This window comes from Nansenia antarctica (genome assembly GCF_963989245.1).
Source record: "Nansenia antarctica genome assembly, chromosome: 3".
In the NCBI taxonomy this organism is placed as follows: Eukaryota; Metazoa; Chordata; class Actinopteri; order Argentiniformes; family Microstomatidae; genus Nansenia; species Nansenia antarctica.
The window spans coordinates 70,995,798-71,016,867 of NC_137688.1; the positions used below are offsets into that span (position 1 = coordinate 70,995,798).

Sequence of the window (21,070 nt, forward strand, 5' to 3'; positions counted from 1 at the left end):
CAGGTTTACAGTATAACTCTTTACTGTTACCATTAATATTTATTTTAGTATCCAGGTTCTGTCTGTCTGCCTGCCTGCCTGTCTGTCTGTCTGTCTGTCTGTCTGTCTGTCTGTCTGTCTGGGCTACTTCATGCTAGGCTACTTCATGCTAGGCTACTTCATGCTAGGCTACTTTATGCTAGGCTACTTCATGCTAGGATACTTCATGCTTGGCTATTTCATGCTAGGCTACTTCATGCTAGGCTGCTTCATGCTAGGCTGCTTCATGCTAGGCTACTTTATGCTAGGCTACTTTATGCTAGGCTACTTCATGCTAGGCTACTTCATGCTAGACTACGTCTCTCATCTACTTCTCTCCTCCACCTCCATGGTTGACAGTGATGATGTCACACACGTCCTCTCATTCTGAACTGGCCTTGTGTGTTCCTGTCAGACTTTGTTGTTGTGTGTCTCCCTTTGTTGCTACGGGTGATGAACCCTGTCACCATGGCGACGGTTTCCAAGGTGCTTGATAGGAGTTACGTAAGAAAAAAAGAAAAAAAAGAAGCCGAATGGTAATAAGGTTAATTTGCATGCTGTCCTTCCTTCACCACGCTAACACACTTCCTCTCCTGGTGTGTGTGTGTGTGTGTGTGTGTGTGTGTGTGTGTGTGTGTGTGTGTGTGTGTGTGTGTGTGTGTGTGTGTGTGTGTGTGTGTGTGTGTGTGTGTGTGTGTGTGTGTGTGTGTGTGTGTGTGTGTGTGTGTGTGTGTGTGTGTGTGTGTGTGTGTGTGTGTGTGTGTGTGTGTGTGTGTGTGTGTGTGTGTGTGTGTGTGTGTGTGTGTGTGTGTGTGTGTGTGTGTGTGTGTGTGTGTGTGTGTGTGTGTGTGTGTGTGTGTGTGTGTGTGTGTGTGTGTGTGTGTGTGTGTGTGTGTGTGTGTGTGTGTGTGTGTGTGTGTGTGTGTGTGTGTCCTGGTGTCTTCCATCAGTCTTCAGCGTTGAACAGAGCTGCTATGCTGTTGTCCATGAACACTGCACTGGCTGGTTATCCTTGTTAGAGCTGCTATGCTGTTGTCCATGAACACTGCACTGGCTGGTTATCCTTGTTAGAGCTGCTATGCTGTGTGTATGCCTATGTATGCCTGTGTGTGTGTGTGTATGCCTGTGTGTGTGTGTGTGTGTGTGTGTGTGTGTGTGTGTGTGTGCCTAGCATGAAGTAGCCTAGCGTGAAGTAGCCTAGCGTGAAGTAGCCTAGCATGAAGTAGCCTAGCATGAAGTCACCTAGACGACCGTTGTTGCCAGGAGCTGTGAGAAGTGAAGCTTCTAGATTCTCTGTTATTTATTTAGACACAGTTGTGTTAAGGGGAACATTCAGGCCTTCTGACTGCTGGCTGTTTACATGAGGGACAGTCGGATGTTTGTGTCTGGGTGCTCACTCTCTGTGTGTGTGTGTGTGTGTGTGTGTGTGTGTGTGTGTGTGTGTGTGTGTGTGACTGTGTGTGTGTGTGCACGCCTGTATATGTGTATCTTTGTCTGTCTGTGTGTGCACGCTTGTGTCTGTGTGTGTGTCTGTCTGTTCGTGCGACTGTGTGTGTGTGTGTGTGTGTTTGTGTTCTAATGTTTGTGTTCAAGAATTTTATTGTAAAATGTGAACGCAAATAAAGATACTAAAATGTGTGTGTGTGTGTCTGTCCGTCTCCCCCCAGCCATGGACCCGTCCATCACGCTGTGGCAGTTCCTGCTGCAGCTGCTGGAGGACCAGGCCCAGCGCCACCTGATCTCCTGGACGGCGGGGGGGGGCGGTGAGTTCAAGCTGCTGGACGCCGAGGAGGTGGCGCGGCTCTGGGGGCTCCGCAAGAACAAGAACAACATGAACTACGACAAGCTCAGCCGCGCGCTGCGCTACTACTACGACAAGGTGGGGGGGCCTAACTAACTAGTCCTGTAATACTACTACTACGACAAGGTCGGAGGGGGGGGGGGGGGGGCTGGAACACATTACACCAATCGATAGACTGAAAACCTGGGTAGGACTTTCGGGCGCTGCCCTCAACTGGTTTAGTTCCTATCTACAGGACAGAAGCTACTATGTCTCCATTGGCAACTTTGTATCTGACCAAATTAAAATGACATGTGGGGTTCCCCAAGGATCAATCCATGGCCCCCTTCTATTCAATCTCTACATGCTTCCATTGGGACACATCATAAAAGAGAACAAAATTGCCTACCACAACTATACGGATGACACTCAAATCTACATAGCCCTCTCACCGAACGACTATATTCCTATTGACCATCTCTGTATTCCAGCAAGGCCCCTAAGGTCAGCTGAGGCTAATCAGCTAATCATTCCAAGAGTGAAAACAGCATGCTCCTGGAACAAACTCCCTGAAGAAATCAAACAGGCCCAAACCCTAAAAACATTTAAGTCTAAGCTAAAAACCTCCATGTTTTGCAAGATAACTCTGACCGCTGCAACTAGAAGCTGGACGTTCTAAAACGGTCTCGTCTTATCTCGTATCTTTGGTCTGAACTGACCTTTATCCGTGTTCATCATGAGGGGGGGGGGCAAGGGGGCGGCTGTGTCTCAGGAGGTAGAGCCGGCGTCTAATGATCGCAAGGTCGGCAGATCGGCGGTTCGAACCCCAGCTGGGCACATGTGGACGTGTCCTTGAGAAAGACACTGAACCCCAAATTGGTATGTGAATGTGTGTATGAATGGGTGAATGAGAGGCCGTTGTAAAGCGCTTTGGAATAATGCGCTATATAAGTCAGTCTATTTACCATTTATCATGAGTGTGTGTGTTACAGTCTCGGTTAGTTAACTCTCTCTGTAACTCTCTCTGTAACTCTCTCTGTCACAGAACATCATAAAAAAGGTGAGCGGACAGAAGTTCGTCTACAAGTTCGTAGCCCACCCTGACCCATCGGCGGTGGAAGCGGGGGTCCACGGGGAGGAGGGCCAGGGGGGGCTGGAGAACCCTGAGGCCCTGCTGGGGTCCCCCGGGGACGCCTCCTCCCCCCACTGCCCCTCCCGGGGGCTCCTCCACGCCCAGCGCTCCGCCCTGCCCCCCCCCGGCCCCCGCAGCTCTCGTAACGACTACATGAAGTCCGGCCTGTACTCCACCTTCACCATCCAGTCCCTGCAGGCGCCGCCCCCGCCCTGCCCCCGCACCTCCCCCCGGCCAATCAAGACAGAGCTGCTGCTGCCCCTCGACGCCAAGGCGGGCAGCCCCCCCGACCTCATACTGAGAGAGGTGAGAGAGGGGAGGGAGGGAGTGAGGGAGGGGAGGGAGGGAGGTGGGAGGGAGGGATGACCTCATACTGAGAGGGGAGAGAGGGAGGGAGGGGAGGGAGGGAGGGGGGGGGGAGGGAGGGGGCGATAGATGGATATTGTTAGACAGAAACTTTGTTTTTCTCAGGTGCACAGAGGCCGGCACACTTCAAATAACTATTAAGTATTTGACATAATAAGTGCTTGGTCCAGCTATGGCTGTTACTGACACTGTTACTGAAACTGTTACTAAAACTGTTACTGAAACTGTTACTAAAACTGTTACTGACGCTGTTACTGAAACTGTTACTAAAACTGTTACTGACGCTGTTACTGAAACTGTTACTGAAACTGTTACGAAACTGTTACTGAAGCTGTTACTGAAGCTGTTACTGAAACTGTTACTGAAGCTGTTACTGAAGCTGTTACTGAAACTGTTACTGACGCTGTAACTGACGCTGTTACTGAAGCTATTACTGAAACTGTTACTGAAACTGTTACTGAAGCTGTTACTGAAACTGTTACTGAAGCTGTTACTGACGCTGTTACTGAAGCTGTTACTGAAGCTGTTACTGAAGCGGTTACTGAAGCGGTTACTGAAGCGGTTACTGAAGCGGTTACTGAAGCTGTTACTGAAACTGTTACTGAAGCTGTTACTGAAACTGTTACTGAAACTGTTACTGAAGCTGTTACTGAAGCTGTTACTGAAACTGTTACTGAAGCGGTTACTGAAGCTGTTACTGAAACTGTTACTGAAGCGGTTACTGAAGCTGTTACTGAAGCTGTTACTGACGCTGTTACTGACGCTGTTACTGAAGCTGTTACTGACGCTGTTACTGACGCTGTTACTGAAGCGTGTAGAATGTCTATTGATGAGTCAGCCTATAAACGGCCTGCAGTATAAAGGGTGTGACTGAAGTGAATGTCGACCTCTGACCCCCCCAGGTGTGTATGGTCTCTATGGAGGACCACCAGGACCTCCACCCCCCCAGAGACCTGGACTGTGCCAACGTGGACACCCCCCCCAGGCCCCACGACCCCCAGCCCCCCCCCAGGCCTCAGGACCACCAGACCCCCAGGGACCTGGACCACCAGCCCCCCTGGCCCCACGACCCCCACGCCCCCCCCAGGGAGCAGGCCGGCATGGAGAGCCCCCCGCTGCAGGTGATAGTCACCCAGCCCTCGCCCTGCGCCACCCCCGCCCTCAGCCCCCAGACCCCCTCCTCAGCCTCGGCCCCCGGCAGCTCGGTAAGACAGGACCTCAGGCTGCTCCAGAGCCAGGGGAGGGAGGCCGGGGGAGGGAGGGGGAGGCCGGGGGAGGGAGGGGGAGGGAGGGGGAGGCCGGGGGAGGTAGTGGGAGGCCGGGGGAGGGAGGGATCGGAGGCCCGTCTGTCCTCCCCTGGTTTACAGTGATTACAGGGTTAATAACAGTTGGTTGCAGCTTGTTGTTGAATGTGGCGGTGGCGTTGAGGAGGCTGTACAACATGTCCTTTGTTGTTGGCGGTGTGTGTGTGTGTGTGTGAGTGAGTGAGTGTGTGTGTGAGTGAGTGAGTGAGTGTGTGTGTGTGTGTGTGTGTGTGTGTGTGAGAGAGAGAGAGAGAGAGAGAGTGTGAAGCCCTCCAGACGCGTATTTGCGTATGCAAACCCGTGTCCTGCTGTCAGGGTTAACTCTCTCACTGCCAGAGACACCCGGGACACTCTAACTCTAACCCACCTTAAAGTGCCTTAGAGTGTATCTAGCTGTCCCTAGCAACAACACAACCCAGGAGTGTATCTAGCTGTCCCTAGCAACAACACAACCCAGGAGTTCGTGCTGGAGGAGAATCGAGCATGCGCAGACGTAACTGAATATTCCGAAAAGGGTCATATTCTGATTAAGGTGTTTATGATGTCACAATATTCAGATTCTAACAGGCGTATGCCAGGGGTCTTAATCTGAATATGGCCTTAAGCGGGTTCGGTACGTGTTTACATGACTCTTGCCCAATCGGAATATTGAGCATATTCTGCTTAATACAGGAATGTGGTGTGCATGTAAACGCAGTCAGTGTGTGATGTTGACAGTGTGTGATGTTGACAGTGTATGATGTTGACAGTGTGTGATGTTGACAGTGTGTGATGTTGACAGTGTGTGATGTTGACAGTGTGTGATGTTGACAGTGTGTGATGTTGACAGTGTGTGATGTTGACAGTGTGTGATGTTGACAGTATGTGATGTTGACAGTGTGTGATGTTGACAGTGTATGATGTTGACAGTGTGTGATGTTGACAGTGTGTGATGTTGACAGTGTGTGATGTTGACAGTGTGTGATGTTGACAGTGTATGATGTTGACAGTGTGTGATGTTGACAGTGTATGATGTTGACAGTGTGTGATGTTGACAGTGTGTGATGTTGACAGTGTGTGATGTTGACAGTGTGTGATGTTGACAGTGTATGATGTTGACAGTGTGTGATGTTGACAGTGTGGGCGATAGTGTGATTGTGTTCACCCTTGGTGCTGAAGGAGGTGAATGCCCTTTTGAACGCGCCGTAACACCTTGTTAGACAAACACACTGAAGTGGGACTTCAACACAACATGCCAACGCTCCTTCTGCATGCTGCGTCGAGGATAAAGCTCCTCTCCTCGCTGTGTCTCAGGAGGTAGAGCCGCCGTCTAATGATCGTAAGGTCGGCAGATCGGCGGTTCGAGCCCCGGCTGGCCACATGTCCAGGTGTCCTTGGTCAAGACACTTAACCCCAATTTGCTCCCAGTGAGCGGGCCGGCGCCTTGCATGGTAGCTTGCTGCCATTGTTGTGTGAATGTGTGTGTGAATGGGTGAATGAGAGGCCGTTGTAAAGCGCTTTGGAATAAGGAATAAGTCAGTCCATTTACCATTTAATCACCTCCTCTAAACTCTCTCTCTCTCTCTCTGTCTTTCTCTGTCTCCGTCCCTCCCTCCCTCTCTGTCTCTCTCTCTCTCTCCGTCTCTCTCTGTCTCTCCCTCCCTCCCTCCCTCTCTCTCTCTCTCTCTCTCCGTCTCTCCCTCCAGTTGTCTCAGACCCAGAAGAACCAGCACCTGGGCGACCCGCCCCAGATCTACCTGACCAGCGTGTCCGACCCCGGGTCCCTGACCCCCCTGGTGCCCCTGGCCCGCGCCCCCGCGCCCCCCTGCCCACCCCAGGGCCACCACCAGGTCCTGCTGCTCCTCAAGCCCTCCCCCCTGCCCCCCCACCCCAAGGAGCAGCTGCACCACGGCCTGGCTGAGGAGGAGGAGGAGGAGGCGCTGCTGGAGGTCATGGAGGAGGAGAGGAGGGAACAGGTGAGAGAGGAGGAGGAGGAGGAGGAGAGGAGGGAACAGGTGAGAGAGGAGGAGGAGGAGAGGAGGGAACAAGTGAGAGAGGAGGAGGAGGAGAGTTGGAGGAGAGGGGGAGGAGGGGTGGAGGAGGAGGGGTGGAGGAGGAGGAGCAGAGGAGGGGTGGAGGAGGTGGTTGGAACAGGTGAGAGAGGAGGAGAGGAGGGGTGGAGGAGGAGAGGAGGGAACAGGTGAGAGAGGAGGAGGAGGAGAGGAGGGAACAGGTGAGAGAGGAGGAGGAGGAGGAGGAGAGGAGGGGTGGAGGAGGAGGAGGAGGAGGAGGGGAGGAGGAGCGGGTAGAACAGGTGAGAGAGGAGGAGGAGGAGGGGTGGAGGAGGAGGAGGAGAGGGGGAGGCGGGGTTGGAACAGGTGAGAGAGGAGGAGGAGAGGTGTACGTTCATATACACCATTTAAGACGCATCTATGGATCCACCTCCATGCTTAACAGTTGGCAAGGTGTTCTTCTCTACAAATGCTTCACCCTTTTTTCTCCAAACATTCCTTCTTTGGTTGAGGCCAAAAAGTAACATTTTGGTTTTGTCAGTCCAAAGCACATTGTTCCAATAGGCTTCAGGTTTCTCAAGGTGTTCTTCAGGGCTTCAGGTTTCTCAATGTGTTCTTCAGACGCTTAATTTTGTGTGAGGTCGTAGGAAAGGCTTCTTTCTGGCAACTCTGCCATGTAGGTCTTTGTTGTTTAAGGTACGCTGTATTGTTGTCCTGTGAACAACTAGACCGATGTCTGGGTGTGTGGGTTCTTCTGAGCATTTGTCACCAGATCTCGGGCCATTCTATCTGAAATTGTTCTTGGTCTTCCAGATCTTGCCTTGACCTCAATTGTTCCATTTATTTTCCTTTTTCTGATGTTTCTGACAGTGGAAATGGGTAGTTTGAAATGAGTTTTTTTTAGAAATGGGTAGTTTGAAACATGGTTTTTGTAGAAAAGGGTAGTTTGAAACAACTTTTTGTAGAAAGGGGTAGTTTGAAACAGGTTCTTTGTAGAAATGGGTAGTTTGAAACAACTTTTTTGTAGAAATTGGTAGTTTGAAACAACTTTTTTGTAGAAATGGGGCGGCTGTGTCTCAGGAGGTAGAGTCGGCGTCTAATGATCGCAAGTTTGGCAGATCGGCGGTTCGAGCCCCGACTGGCCACATGTCAAAGTGTCCTTGGGCAAGACACTGAACCCCAAAATTGCTCCCACTGAGCGGGCCGGCGCCTTGCATGGCAGCTTGCCGCCATTGGTGTGTGAATGAGAGGCCGTTGTAAAGCGCTTTGGAGCAGCAATTTACCATTTACCATTTAGAAATGGGTAGTTTGAAACAAGTTTTTTGTAGACATTTTTATTTTTATTTTTTATTTTATTAAGGATCCCCATTAGCTAGTGCCGTAGCAACTACCGTAGCTAGTCTTCCTGGGGTCCACACATAAAACACATAAGTAACAATCATAGAATCAGTCTGTACTACAAAAATTATACATAATTCAGCATTGTGCAATGAATATAACTACCAAACTAAGTGATAGATGAAAAAGAAAATACAAAAGTGTAAGGTATAAAAAGAACCGACATAACAGGGCCAACAAAAACATGATCAAAACAAAATACATACATATACAAATACATCTAACCTCCTTTTAGAAAATAAGATTTAAGTTTGGTTTTAAAACACAATTTACTGTGGGTGGTGTGGAGGTTCCTAGGCAGGTTGTTCCAGAAAGCTATTGACCTGTAAATAAATGACAGTTTTAATGCATTTGTTCTAGGCCGAGGAAGTACCAGCTGACCATTTCTGGCACCTCTTGTGTTTTGGTCCTGTATACTTTTTCTGTGGACTAGCTGTTTACACAAAAAAGATGGATTTTTACTCAACTCAACAGTCTTCAACAGCACGAGTTTTTTGTAGAAATGGGTAGTTTGAAACAAGTTTTTTGTAGAAATGGGTAGTTTGAAACGAGTTTTTTGTAGAAATGGGTAGTTTGAAACAAGTTTTTTGTAGAAATGGGTAGTTTGAAACAAGTTTTTCGTAGAAATGGGTAGTTTGAAACAAGTTTTTTGTAGAAATGGGTAGTTTGAAACTATTTTTTTGTAGAAATGGGTAGTTTGAAACTATTTTTTGGTAGAAATGGGTAGTTTGAAACGTGTTTTTTGTAGCCTTCTCCTAGGAGGAGGAGAGGAGAACGGTCATATACGTTTAACAGACGCATCCCTCCCAGCTAGACGCCAGGGACGCCAGGACAGACCGCCGCCGTAGACTGTTGGGACACAGCCCCTCGGCCGTGGTCTAACCTTTGACCTCTTCTCTCTCCCTCCAGGGTCCTGAGTCGGCGTCGGGGCCGAGGCAGCCAGAGACCCCCCTCTCCGTGGACGCCCCCCCGCCCTGCGTGGAGCCGGTGGGCCTGGGGGAGGGCGAGGGGGGGGCGGGGGGCAAGGACAAGCCCCAGCTACCAGGCAAGTGGAGGGGTGGAAGGAGCGCACGCGTAGAACATACATGTTACTCCTGGCTTGGTTATTGAGGAAGTGTTGCTAGGCTTGGTGATTGAGGAAGTGTTGCTAGACTGGGTTACTGAGGAAGTGTTGCTAGGCTACTAGCCAGAGCAGAGACCTCTTGTGTCCCGCTCAGGGTTGAGAGTTACCTCTGTTGAGAGGATAAAATCACAGAACTGACAAAACCTGTTTCAGATTTAATTTTCAGGGGATATTTATATATATTTTTTAAGCCAACGTATGGCGAGTGCCATACCAAAACGACGCCTATGAGCGAGACAGAGAGAGACAGAGAGAGACAGAGAGAGACAGAGAGAGACACAGAGAGACACAGAGAGACACAGAGAGAGACAGAGAGAGACAGAGAGAGACACAGAGAGACACAGAGAGACTCAGAGAGACACAGAGAGAGACACAGAGACACAGAGAGACGCAGAGAGACACAGAGAGACAGAGAGAGACAGAGAGAGACGCAGAGAGACGCAGAGAGACGCAGAGAGACGCAGAGAGAGACAGAGAGAGACACAGAGAGGCAGAGAGAGACACAGAGAGACAGAGAGAGACACAGAGAGACCTACTTAAAAGAGCTGCCTCTTTACAATGCTACGCTGCTATTTACACACAACGACCACTAGTTGGCCGTTTGTAAATCAGCCTGTTTCCTACACAGAAAAACTGCAAAATAGCTTCATACTAGCTTATCCTGATGTGATTTAGAAAATGTAAGGATACTGGGTGGTAGAACGCACATATCGAGGAAAAGTCATGAAAGGAGGGTCCTGAAATTTGATCGAGTGCAAAGATAGAACATTTTTCTTTACTCACAGGGGTCAAATGTACCCCCATGGCTGTTCTAGAGCTGCACACAGACAGGCAAAGAGACGCATGCGGCTCACAAGCCACGGGTTGACCACCCCTGAGTCAGCCAATCACATCACGTGTGTTTGTTTAGCATGTTAGCATGTATAACATGTTTAGCATGTTAGCATGTATAGCATGTTTTACACAGACAAATGTCACAAAATGCTTCGCACCAAAAACAATATTAACGCTAAAAACAATATGATCTAGCACCGAAACCATAGATCCCCCCCAAAAAAGTAAGCCAAGAAAAAACTCCCCAGAGGAGAGAAAAATATAGCAAGGCACAGTGGCAACGGAAAAACTCCCTGGGGCGGGAAAAAAACCTTAAGAGGAACCATCCTCCTCCTGGGTGACCAGGTGACCACCATTTTTCCCCCTATACTGTGTCTCCTAAGACGTCTACTGCCCCCCTTGTACTGTTTCTCCAGTGTCATATCTAAAAAACCAAAAAAACACATTATTTAAATGTTTTCTTCTATTATGACGACTGCCAATGGCCCCTGGCCTGAGCTAGATTACTCTTCCTGCTACGACTGGTGAACTGATGATTCACTTGCTTAGTCAAATGTATCGACTGTAAGTTGCTTTGGTATAAGGCGTCTGCTAAATGCCAAACATGTAAATGTAAATGCTGTAAACACTAAACTAACCCTCCTCCTCCTCTCCTCCAGAGAGTTCCCTGACCCTGGCCGCCTCCCTCCCGGCCTCGCGGCCCCCCCAAGACCCCTCCCTGCCCCCCAAGGCCAAGAAGCCCAAGGTGCTGGAGCTGACCACCCTGCTGCCCCCCGGCCTCTCCCTGGACAAGGTCAACGCCGCCGTCAACAGCCTGCTGGCGCCCGGCAGCGCCACCAACACCCTGACGCCCTCCGTCATCACCTCCCACGCCCTGGTGAGTCGCCTGCAGGTCGCCGGTTCGATTGCTCGTGGGAAGATGGTTCTGGAGCCTAACAGCCCTTAGGGGGCAGGAGCCTATCTCCTGTTTCCGTAGCGTGAGGCGGCTTAATGTACAAGTGGAGGCATCGGGTACCATTTTTATAGTTTTTGGTGGTTTGACTCGGCCGGGGATCGAACTCACGACCTCCCAATCTCAGGGCGGACACTCTAACCACAAGGCCACTGAGCTTTCACTGAGCTGACTTTTAAAGCTCCCCTCGGGCGGGGGTCTTGTTTCTCACATATCTGGAGCTGTCGGTGTTGTGTATTTTATAAAGAGCAAGGAACGTATGTTTGGGGTACGGCGGCTGAAGGACTGTATGTTAGTTTGCTATCCTTAATTTTCTGTAAAAAAAAAAGGTATGCTGTATGTAAAGCACTTTGAATTGCCTCTGTTTGAAATATATACAGAGAAACTGGCTCGCCTTGCCTTGCTGTGATGTGTTATGGGTTGTCTGAACAGCCTCTGGTCTAACTGGGGTTCTACCCCTCCTCCCTGTGCCCCCCCCCCCCCAGACGCCTGTGCTGCTGACCCCCAGCCCCCTGCCCTCCACCATACACTTCTGGAGCACCCTCAGCCCCATCGCCCCCCGGAGCCCCGCCAAGCTCTCCTTCCAGGTACAACCTCCTCCCCCTCTCCTCTCCTCCCCCTCCCCCTCTCCCTCCCTACCCCTCTCCAGCTCTCTTCCTGTCCCTCTCCCTCGCTCTCTCCCTCTCTCTCTCTCTCTCCCTCTCCTCCAACTCCCTCTCCCTCTCTTCCTGTCCTCTCTCCCTCTCCCCCTCTCCCTCTCCTCCATCTCTCCCCCCCCTCTATCCCTCTCCCTCTCCTCCATCTCTCCCCCCCCTCTATCCCTCTCCTCCATCTCCCTCTCCCCCCCCTCCCTCTCCCTCTCCCCCCCCTCTCCCTCTCCCTCTCCCTCTCCCTCTTTCTCTCCCTCTCCTCCCTCTCCCTCTCCTCCATCTCCCTCTCCCTCTCCCTCTCCCTCTCCTCCCTCTCCCTCTTCCTCTCCCTCCCCCTCGCTCTCTCCCTCTCTCTCTCTCTCTCCCTCTCCCTCTCCATCTCTCTCCCTCTCCTCCCTCTCCCTCTCCATCTCCCTCTCCATCTCCCTCTCCTTCTCCATCTCCCTCTCCTTCTCCATCCCCCTCTTCTTGGAGCTCAGCCAAGCTCTCCTTCCAGGTATGACCTTCCTGTCCTTCTCTCTCTCCCTCCCCCTCTCCCCCCTCTCCCCCTCCCTCTCCCTGCCCCTTTTCTCAGATCCCAGCTGTCCTTCCAGGTATATCCTGCCCGTCTCTCTCCTCCGCCCTCTCCCTCCCCCTCCCTTCCTCTCCCTCCCCCTCCCTTCCTCTCCCTCCCCCTCCCTTCCTCCCTCCCTCCCTGCTGGTTGGCACATGACGTGAGGCCAGGCCATCTGTCAGGCCTGGTCCAGCCATGTAGCCATCTAGCCATGCAGCCATGTAGCCATGTAGCCATCCAGCCATGTAGCCATCTAGCCATGCAGCCATGTAGCCATGTAGCCATGTAGCCATGTAGCCATGTAGCCATGCAGCCATGCAACCATGTAGCCATGCAGCCATGTAGCCATGCAGCCATGTAGCCATCTAGCCATGCAGCCATGTAGCCATGTAGCCATGTAGCCATGCAGCCATGTAGCCATGTAGCCATGTAGCCATGCAGCCATGTAGCCATGCAGCCATGTAGCCATGCAGCCATGTAGCCATCTAGCCATGCAGCCATGTAGCCATGTAGCCATGTAGCCATGCAGCCATGTAGCCATGCAGCCATGTAGCCATGTAGCCATGTAGCCATGTAGCCATGCAGCCATGTAGCCATGCAGCCATGTAGCCATGTAGCCATGTAGCCATGTAGCCATGTAGCCATGTAGCCATGCAGCCATGTAGCCATGCAGCCATGTAGCCATGTAGCCATGTAGCCATCTAGCCATGCAGCCATGTAGCCATGCAGCCATGCAACCATGCAGCCATGCAGCCATGTAGCCATGTAGCCATGTAGCCATGTAGCCATGTAGCTATGTAGCCATGTAGCTGCACCACAGCAGATGTACTGACACAGGTACAGAGGATTATAACAGACAGTGGTGTAGTCTATGATACGCAGGACTACGCCGTATACCCACTAGGAAAGGCCAAGGATTTCCATATACCCACTTAAAAATGTGTGAGGATACGTAACAGCGTTTTGTGACAGAACTTTCACTTTCATTCATAAAATTCACCCCGTCTGTGTTACGAAGCACTTGACTTTTAGACCATTGGGACTGACTATAGCGTCATATACCATCAACGGGGGGAGATGCGACATGAAATATGTCATGTACAGATCAGCATTTAAAAATGAAAAAAAATGTAATATAGACAGGGAGCGCAGATTTATTTTTATGCCGTTCCGAAATGAACGATATGAGGCTGGGAGGGAAAAATCACAGTATACCCACTAGAAAACACTAGACTAATTACACCACTGGTTACAGAGATGCTTCTACTGTCAGTAACAGCCCAGTTCTCCTGGCTCGTAGTCCTTAGGTCCACAGTCAGTGGCTGGTAGATCAGGACAAGGACCACTGACTCCCTCTGCTGGTGGAAAAGGACCCTGCAAGTCTGGTTACATCTCACTCTGTCCTCCATAATAATCAGGGGTGCACATAACTTTTTGGGGCCAGTGCTCAGAGGAGCACCTAGGGATGCTGCTTGGTGCTCCCCGAGCTCGCGAGTCACGACCCGTCCCACAGGATGGATGAAAAATGGATACATGGATAACTTATATTAGCAAAACGACATTTGTTCATAAATAAAGATGAACGAACAAATGATTGTGTGCAAAACAAAAGAAACAAATGCAAAATCAAATGACTGCTCTTTAAGCATGAAAGTCTGTCAGACTCCTTTAAACACAATGAAATCAACTGACATCTCTTTAAGCACTAACTGAATGTCTGTTCTTTAAACACAATGAAATCAACTGACATCTCTTTAAGCACTGCTCTGTTCTGTAAACACTGAAATCAACTTTTCAACAAAAAGTTACAGCCTAAGCATTTATTTATGCTACAAGCTTAATCATCATCATCACTGCTCTCTTGACTGCTGTTAATACTGTCCTCAATTTCAACCATGGTAGAGGATGTTGTAGGCTATCACTTTAAATAGCTCATTATTTTGATTGTGCAACAAAGTTGTTGTTTTTTCTTCTAATATAATTCCCAACCATATTCCCTGGGTCAGGGGTCTAGGTGCGATAATGACGCTGTAAAACAAACGTCTGAACGTTTGAAAGCTTCAGAGAAAAGAAACGTGAAGTCCCTTGGTGTTGTTTTTCCTTTTAGCGACGAGTCGTTCGGGACTGAATTTTCACGTGCGGCGTGATAACCGTGCGATACGCGATACGCGGAATGAAAGTACGAGTTACGATACTTTCCGAATGTTTTCTGTGAGGGGAGTCGCCGTGGTCGTCGTCGGTCGACTGCCGTCCCCTTCGGCTGAGGGGACGGCAAATAGTTACTTAGTGGGGCTTGCAGTGATGCAGCAGTCAGCAGTTGGATTTTGAGGAAGTAAATTCCTCTCCCAGCGCTTCCAGCTGTTGGTGCGCAAGAGTGCGTTCATGCCGCTGATCTGCCGCGCAGCATGCATTTTTGCGACGCATGCGCACTGGCGCACCAGTTATGTGTACCCCTGATAATAATAATAATAATTGTTATTTGTATAGCACTTTTTTAAAATATCCATATGTGACACGTTCTAATGCTTTGGTCCGTGGGATGTCGGGATCTGATGTAATGATCAGACTTTTCTTTCGAAAAATGTGAATACATTTCTGCGTTTGTTGAAAATCAACGACACATCGCTAGTCAGCTAACACAGCTTGTTTTGTGAGCCTGCTAACAATGTAGAGTAGTGTTGTAGTTAACTAGGTAACAATGTAAAGTAGTGTTCTAGTTAACTAGGTAACAATGTAAAGTAGTGTTCTAGTTAACTAGGTAACAATGTAAAGTAGTGTTCTAGTTAACTAGATAACAATGTAAAGTAGTGTTCTAGTTAACTAGGTAGCAGTGGGGATTACTCACCCAATCCATTGCGTTGTTGCAGTATTTTGGCTTGACTAGCGAGTTTGTGTCGTGATTCTCAACGACGTTGAAACGTTGTTCCGTGTTTCAAAAGAAAAGTCTGAACATTTTGATTGGTTGCTGACATGAGGACCAAAACACTAGAACGTGTCACATATGATCTATCCAGGGCTGGACCACAACTGTAGGGTTGGGCGGGATCACATTTTTTAAGTTCAACCGTCCCCAAATGAAACCGCGGTTTATGGTTTAACCGTGGTTTACGGTATCATGACTGGATCATTGTTATTTTCACAAAAAACAATGACAAAAATGTGATACATGTTCCAGTTTTATTCTCTGACCAACATCAGAAACAGAATAGCAAAATAATGTTTTATTTGTTTATTTAAGCGGACCCCCATCAGTCATCCCCATAGTGAGGTCTATTCTTCCTGGGGTCCACATGACAGACAGACAGTCAAACATCACAACATCAACCAACACAGGAATAACTTGTGAACACCATTCAGTTATTAAAACTCAACAAATGAAAAATAAAATATGAGACAACAGAATTCTAAATACAAGTAGCAAAGTAGAATACAAAATAACAGAAGAAGACAGAGAGCTCACACCAAAACTATAGTTTTATCGTCAGGGCAAAAGTTAACAATGTTAACAACGTTAACAACATTAACAACTTCTATAAAGCTACAAATATAAAGCTTGAGTGCAATTACAGCGGGTAAGCAAAAGTAGTGCAATGATATTAATCTTTTGGCGTCTGTCATTCAAACTGAAATGAAATTAACAACAAATCTCTGGGCTGCAATCCAGGACAAATACATTACATTAAAAGCACAACATATAGCAACAACCTGGCCTGTCAAATAAATAACAAAATAATAATAACAACAATGGGAGTAACGAAAATGGGCATAAAAGCGCATCCTGGGGCGCTTAGGTGGCGTAGCGGGTTAAGCGCTGACCATGTAACCGCCGGGTCCCCGGTTCGAATCCGGCCGGGGACATATCCTGCATGTCATCCCTCCTCTCTCTCACCCATCCTTCCTGTCTAAATCTTCACTGTTTCTGTCAGTGGGACTGCCCCACTCAGAAAAAACAACAACAAAAAACATTAAACTAAGATAATACGATGGTTATCATCATTTTTCAAATCTTTATTAATAAGTAATTACAGAAAAAGTAAATGACATTTATGTCATGGCTTCCGCATTTTGGCCGACGAGAGAGTCGGAATCTTGTGCTACCAAGCGGACCAATCACAGAGCTTACGGTTGCGTAGAAACTGACGCGTACTTACATTTTTGGAGAGGTGCGCGTTAATCTACGCCGTAGGCTACGCGAGCTACGCTGTAGCCTACGCCGTCGATTTTACGCAGGAGCGTAAACTGGGCTTTACACACAGCCTTACACACATCTCTGATTCAGCTCCTCGTTCACCTTCTTCATGCTAATCTTACAAACACACACACACACAGCCTTACACACTCGCCAAGATCTGCTGGCTCGCCCTTGTCATTCGATCAGAACCTGAAATGTTTCCAAATTGCAGCAGTTGCTTTTTTTTTAGGGACCAACTCGTTTGCGCTCGCCGTGTCTTTTTCTAACAACCAAGCAAGATTCTAATTCTCCGTTCTGAGGAGAAGCTGTCACGTGACACGTCTTTGACAGGTTATTTATTTGACAAATTACATTGTTTACAAAAGGTTCTGTCATCACTTTCATAGCGTCTTCAACCACACAGACACCCATAGTGTTGCTGGACAAACACTTAAGGTGTTTATTATATATAGCAATTTATGACAGTTGTATGACGGTATTGATAAAAACCGTTGCTATTCTCGAAAACCGCTGTTTAGGGTTTAACCGTTTAACCACCCAACCCGACCACAAGGCGTCATTTGAACCATACACCTGGTTGAGAACAGGACAGGAATATGTGACACAAGTTGCATAAACCAGTTGCCTGGTCTTTTTTTATCAGTTTTCAGTTTTTTACACAGCAGCAGCAACAAACGCTGCTAACAGCTAGCAGCTAACAGTGGTACATCGCTATGAACGTCAAACTGTGTTTTTATAACATCACAACATGCTGAGAGAACATTGACATGCTAAAAACACATAACTACACATAACTAGATGAACACAAAGTCCTTTGCTTTTGAACACGTCCTAAAACGAAAGTATGTTTACAAGTTAAAGTGGTCCCTTACCGGTAGCAAATGAAGAACAGAGAATCCACAAATTCGAAGTATTTAGTGATCGTTAAACTGTTGTTTATTATATTGAGTGGGTACTTTAAAACTTCCAAGTTGCGTGTTATGAAAAGAAAAACAAAAAGAAAACCAGATATTGTTGACACAATAAGTTTCACTTTCATTTCCAAAGCCCTTCGTGTCTGCGACTGGTTTACGGTCTCACCAGCTGGCGACACATTATCCTCTTAATGTGCCACAGATGGGAGTGATGGGAGCGTGCTGTTAGCTGCATGTTAATAAGACGTTGCTGCATTAGCAGTAGAGCAGGTCGTAGCAGCTCTGTTTAACGTAACTGATCACGTCTTCTTACATTTACATTTACATTTTTGCCATTTAGCAGACGCCTTATTCCAAAGCGACTTACAATCGATACATTTGACTAAGCAAGTGAATCATCAGTTCATCAGTCGTAGCAGGAAGAGTAATCTAGCTCAGGCCAGGGGCCTTTGGCAGTCTCAGTGATAGAAGAAGAAAGAAAGATTTTTTTTTTAATAGACACTGGAGAAACAGTACACGTGGAGAAGTAGAAATCTTAGGAGACACAGTATATGGGGGAAGCAGGTGTCTCAGGAGACGCAATGCTGGGGGGTAGTAGATGTCTCAGGAGCAGTGTTGCCACAGTTACTTTGAAAAAGTATTCTGATTACTGATTACTGATTACTCCTTTAAAAAGTAATCTAGTTACTTTACTGATTACTTGATTTTAAAAGTAACTAAGTTAGATTACTAGTTACTTTTTTAGTTACTATTGGCAGCTGCCTAGGCACCCGACCCCCCCCCCCGCAACATAAAAATGAAAACTGGTTTTGCCAAAACTCACTTTATTTTAACAGTAACTTAAATTACATAATTAAACTTTAAACAATAACTTAAAACAACAAAATAAAGAGTCTTTCTTTGCCTCACCCAACATAAATACTTGTTTTTAAACAATAAAATAAATATAATCTTTATTTAACAGTAACTAGCAAGGAGTGGTTTCACAAAACCTAAAACCTACCCTGACCATTCAGATATGATCCTAATATAATCCTAATCCTAAACTGGGTGAGTCTGAGTTTATCAATGATCAACATTTATGTTCTTGTCATCCTTTGCTGACACAAACTCAAAATAATCCTTATATTTCCAGCTATTTAACGCATATCTCTGTTCTCGCTCCATTGTGTAGGCTACGCTTCTGTTTACACTGTGCAATCAGCGTGGTGATACACGTGAGCGATTCTGCTGCAATCTCGCGATAGTCGAGAGCCGTTTTTTGCGGGCATGGCCTTCCATAGTAACCTCGTGTTGAAAACGTGGGCACTGACGTCACTCCCCAAGACGCGAGAAAAGCTATCGAACATTACAAAGAAATACTGCATTTAGCCTAAGTTATGAGGTAGTAACGCAATAGTAACGCACAGCCACTTGAATAAGTAACTTTAATCCGATTACTGATTTGGAAATAGTATCGCGTTAGAATACTTGTTACCGGGAAAAGTATTCAGATTAGAGTAACGCGTTACTTAGTAACGCGTTACCGGCATCACTGCTCAGGAGACACAGTGCTGGGGGGTAGTAGATGTCTCAGGAGGAGCAGTGCTGGGGGATAGTAGGTGTCTCAGGAGACACAGTGCTGGGGGGTAGTAGATGTCTCAGGAGGAGCAGTGCTGGGGGATAGTAGGTGTCTCAGGAGACACAGTGCTGGGGGGTAGCAGGTGTCTCAGGAGACACAGTGCTGGGGGGTAGTAGATGTCACAGGAGACACAGTGCTGGGGGGTAGTAGATGTCTCAGGAGCAGTGTTGCCACAGTTACTTTGAAAAAGTATTCTGATTACTGATTACTGATTACTCCTTTAAAAAGTAATCTAGTTACTTTACTGATTACTTGATTTTAAAAGTAACTAAGTTAGATTACTAGTTACTTTTTTAGTTACTATTGGCAGCTGCCTAGGCACCCGACCCCCCCCCCCCGCAACATAAAAATGAAAACTGGTTTTGCCAAAACTCACTTTATTTTAACAGTAACTTAAATTACATAATTAAACTTTAAACAATAACTTAAAACAACAAAATAAAGAGTCTTTCTTTGCCTCACCCAACATAAATACTTGTTTTTAAACAATAAAATAAATATAATCTTTATTTAACAGTAACTAGCAAGGAGTGGTTTCACAAAACCTAAAACCTACCCTGACCATTCAGATATGATCCTAATATAATCCTAATCCTAAACTGGGTGAGTCTGAGTTTATCAATGATCAACATTTATGTTCTTGTCATCCTTTGCTGACACAAACTCAAAATAATCCTTATATTTCCAGCTATTTAACGCATATCTCTGTTCTCGCTCCATTGTGTAGGCTACGCTTCTGTTTACACTGTGCAATCAGCGTGGTGATACACGTGAGCGATTCTGCTGCAATCTCGCGATAGTCGAGAGCCGTTTTTTGCGGGCATGGCCTTCCATAGTAACCTCGTGTTGAAAACGTGGGCACTGACGTCACTCCCCAAGACGCGAGAAAAGCTATCGAACATTACAAAGAAATACTGCATTTAGCCTAAGTTATGAGGTAGTAACGCAATAGTAACGCACAGCCACTTGAATAAGTAACTTTAATCCGATTACTGATTTGGAAATAGTATCGCGTTAGAATACTTGTTACCGGGAAAAGTATTCAGATTAGAGTAACGCGTTACTTAGTAACGCGTTACCGGCATCACTGCTCAGGAGACACAGTGCTGGGGGGTAGTAGATGTCTCAGGAGGAGCAGTGCTGGGGGATAGTAGGTGTCTCAGGAGACACAGTGCTGGGGGGTAGTAGATGTCTCAGGAGGAGCAGTGCTGGGGGATAGTAGGTGTCTCAGGAGACACAGTGCTGGGGGGTAGCAGGTGTCTCAGGAGACACAGTGCTGGGGGGTAGTAGATGTCACAGGAGACACAGTGCTGGGGGGTAGTAGATGTCTCAAGAGGAGCAGTTAAGGTATAGCCTGAAGAGATGGAGGTCTTCAGTCTCCGACGGAAGATGGGGAGTGACTTTTGGTATTTATTGTTCTTATTGTTCTTATTGTTCTTGTTTGGTTGTTTCAGTTCCCGACCAACGGCAGCAACCTCATCCACATCCCTGCGCTGAGCGTGGACGGCCTCTCCACCCCGGTGGTCCTGTCGCCCGGCCCCCAGAAGCCCTGAGGCCCTCTCCTGAGGTCCTCCACCACCCTGGACCCTCCCCTGGACCTTCTACAACCCTGGACCTTCTCCTGAGGTCCTCCTCTACCCTGGACCCTCCCTGGACCTACAAGCCTGAGGCCCTCTCCTGAGGTCTGCCACCACCCTGGACCTTCTCCAACCCTGGACCCTCCACCTACACCCTGGACCTTCTACAACCCTGGACCTTCTACGCCTCCCTGGACCTTCTACGCCTCCCTGGACCTTCTACACCTCCCTGGACCTTCTACACCTCCCTGGACCTTCTATGCCTCCGTGGACCTTCTACACCCTGGACCTTCTACGCCTCCCTGGACCTTCTACACCCTGGACCTTCTACACCTCCCTGGAGGACCGAGGGTGGAGGCTAGAATAGAGGCTAGCAGAGGTAGGGTGGGTGGAGGCTAGAATAGAGGCTAGGAGAGGTAGGGTGGGTGGAGGCCAGCCCACACACTCCATGGCAAGGCTGAGGCTCTCAGCCGCAGAGTCACACTTCTGAGTTCTTCTACGGGAGGACCGCATCTTAATCCCCATCTGGGCCAGCCCAGCTCAGAGATCCTCCCTCCTCTTGGTTCCATTGTTCTGGTCTGGATCAATGGATCGGAGGCTCTGTGGCGGCGTGGGCGGCGGTGACTTTGCATTTTAGAGACAGTTTCTAAAACGCTGTCTCTTAT

General features: G+C 48.1%; 1 protein-coding gene across 1 annotated transcript; it reads left to right on the forward strand.

Moving 5' to 3' along the window:
• Positions 1–1,687: 1,687 nt before the first annotated feature.
• Positions 1,688–20,381, forward strand: elk1 (ETS transcription factor ELK1; the record flags this gene model as incomplete). The annotated part of the gene is made up of 9 exons (XM_080527509.1): positions 1,688–1,897; positions 2,844–3,236; positions 3,724–4,110; positions 4,199–4,501; positions 6,286–6,528; positions 8,899–9,038; positions 10,610–10,823; positions 11,384–11,485; positions 20,283–20,381. The coding sequence occupies 9 exons, from the start codon at positions 1,688–1,690 to the stop codon at positions 20,379–20,381; spliced, it is 2,091 nt and encodes a 696-aa protein (XP_080383635.1).
• Positions 20,382–21,070: the final 689 nt, after the last annotated feature.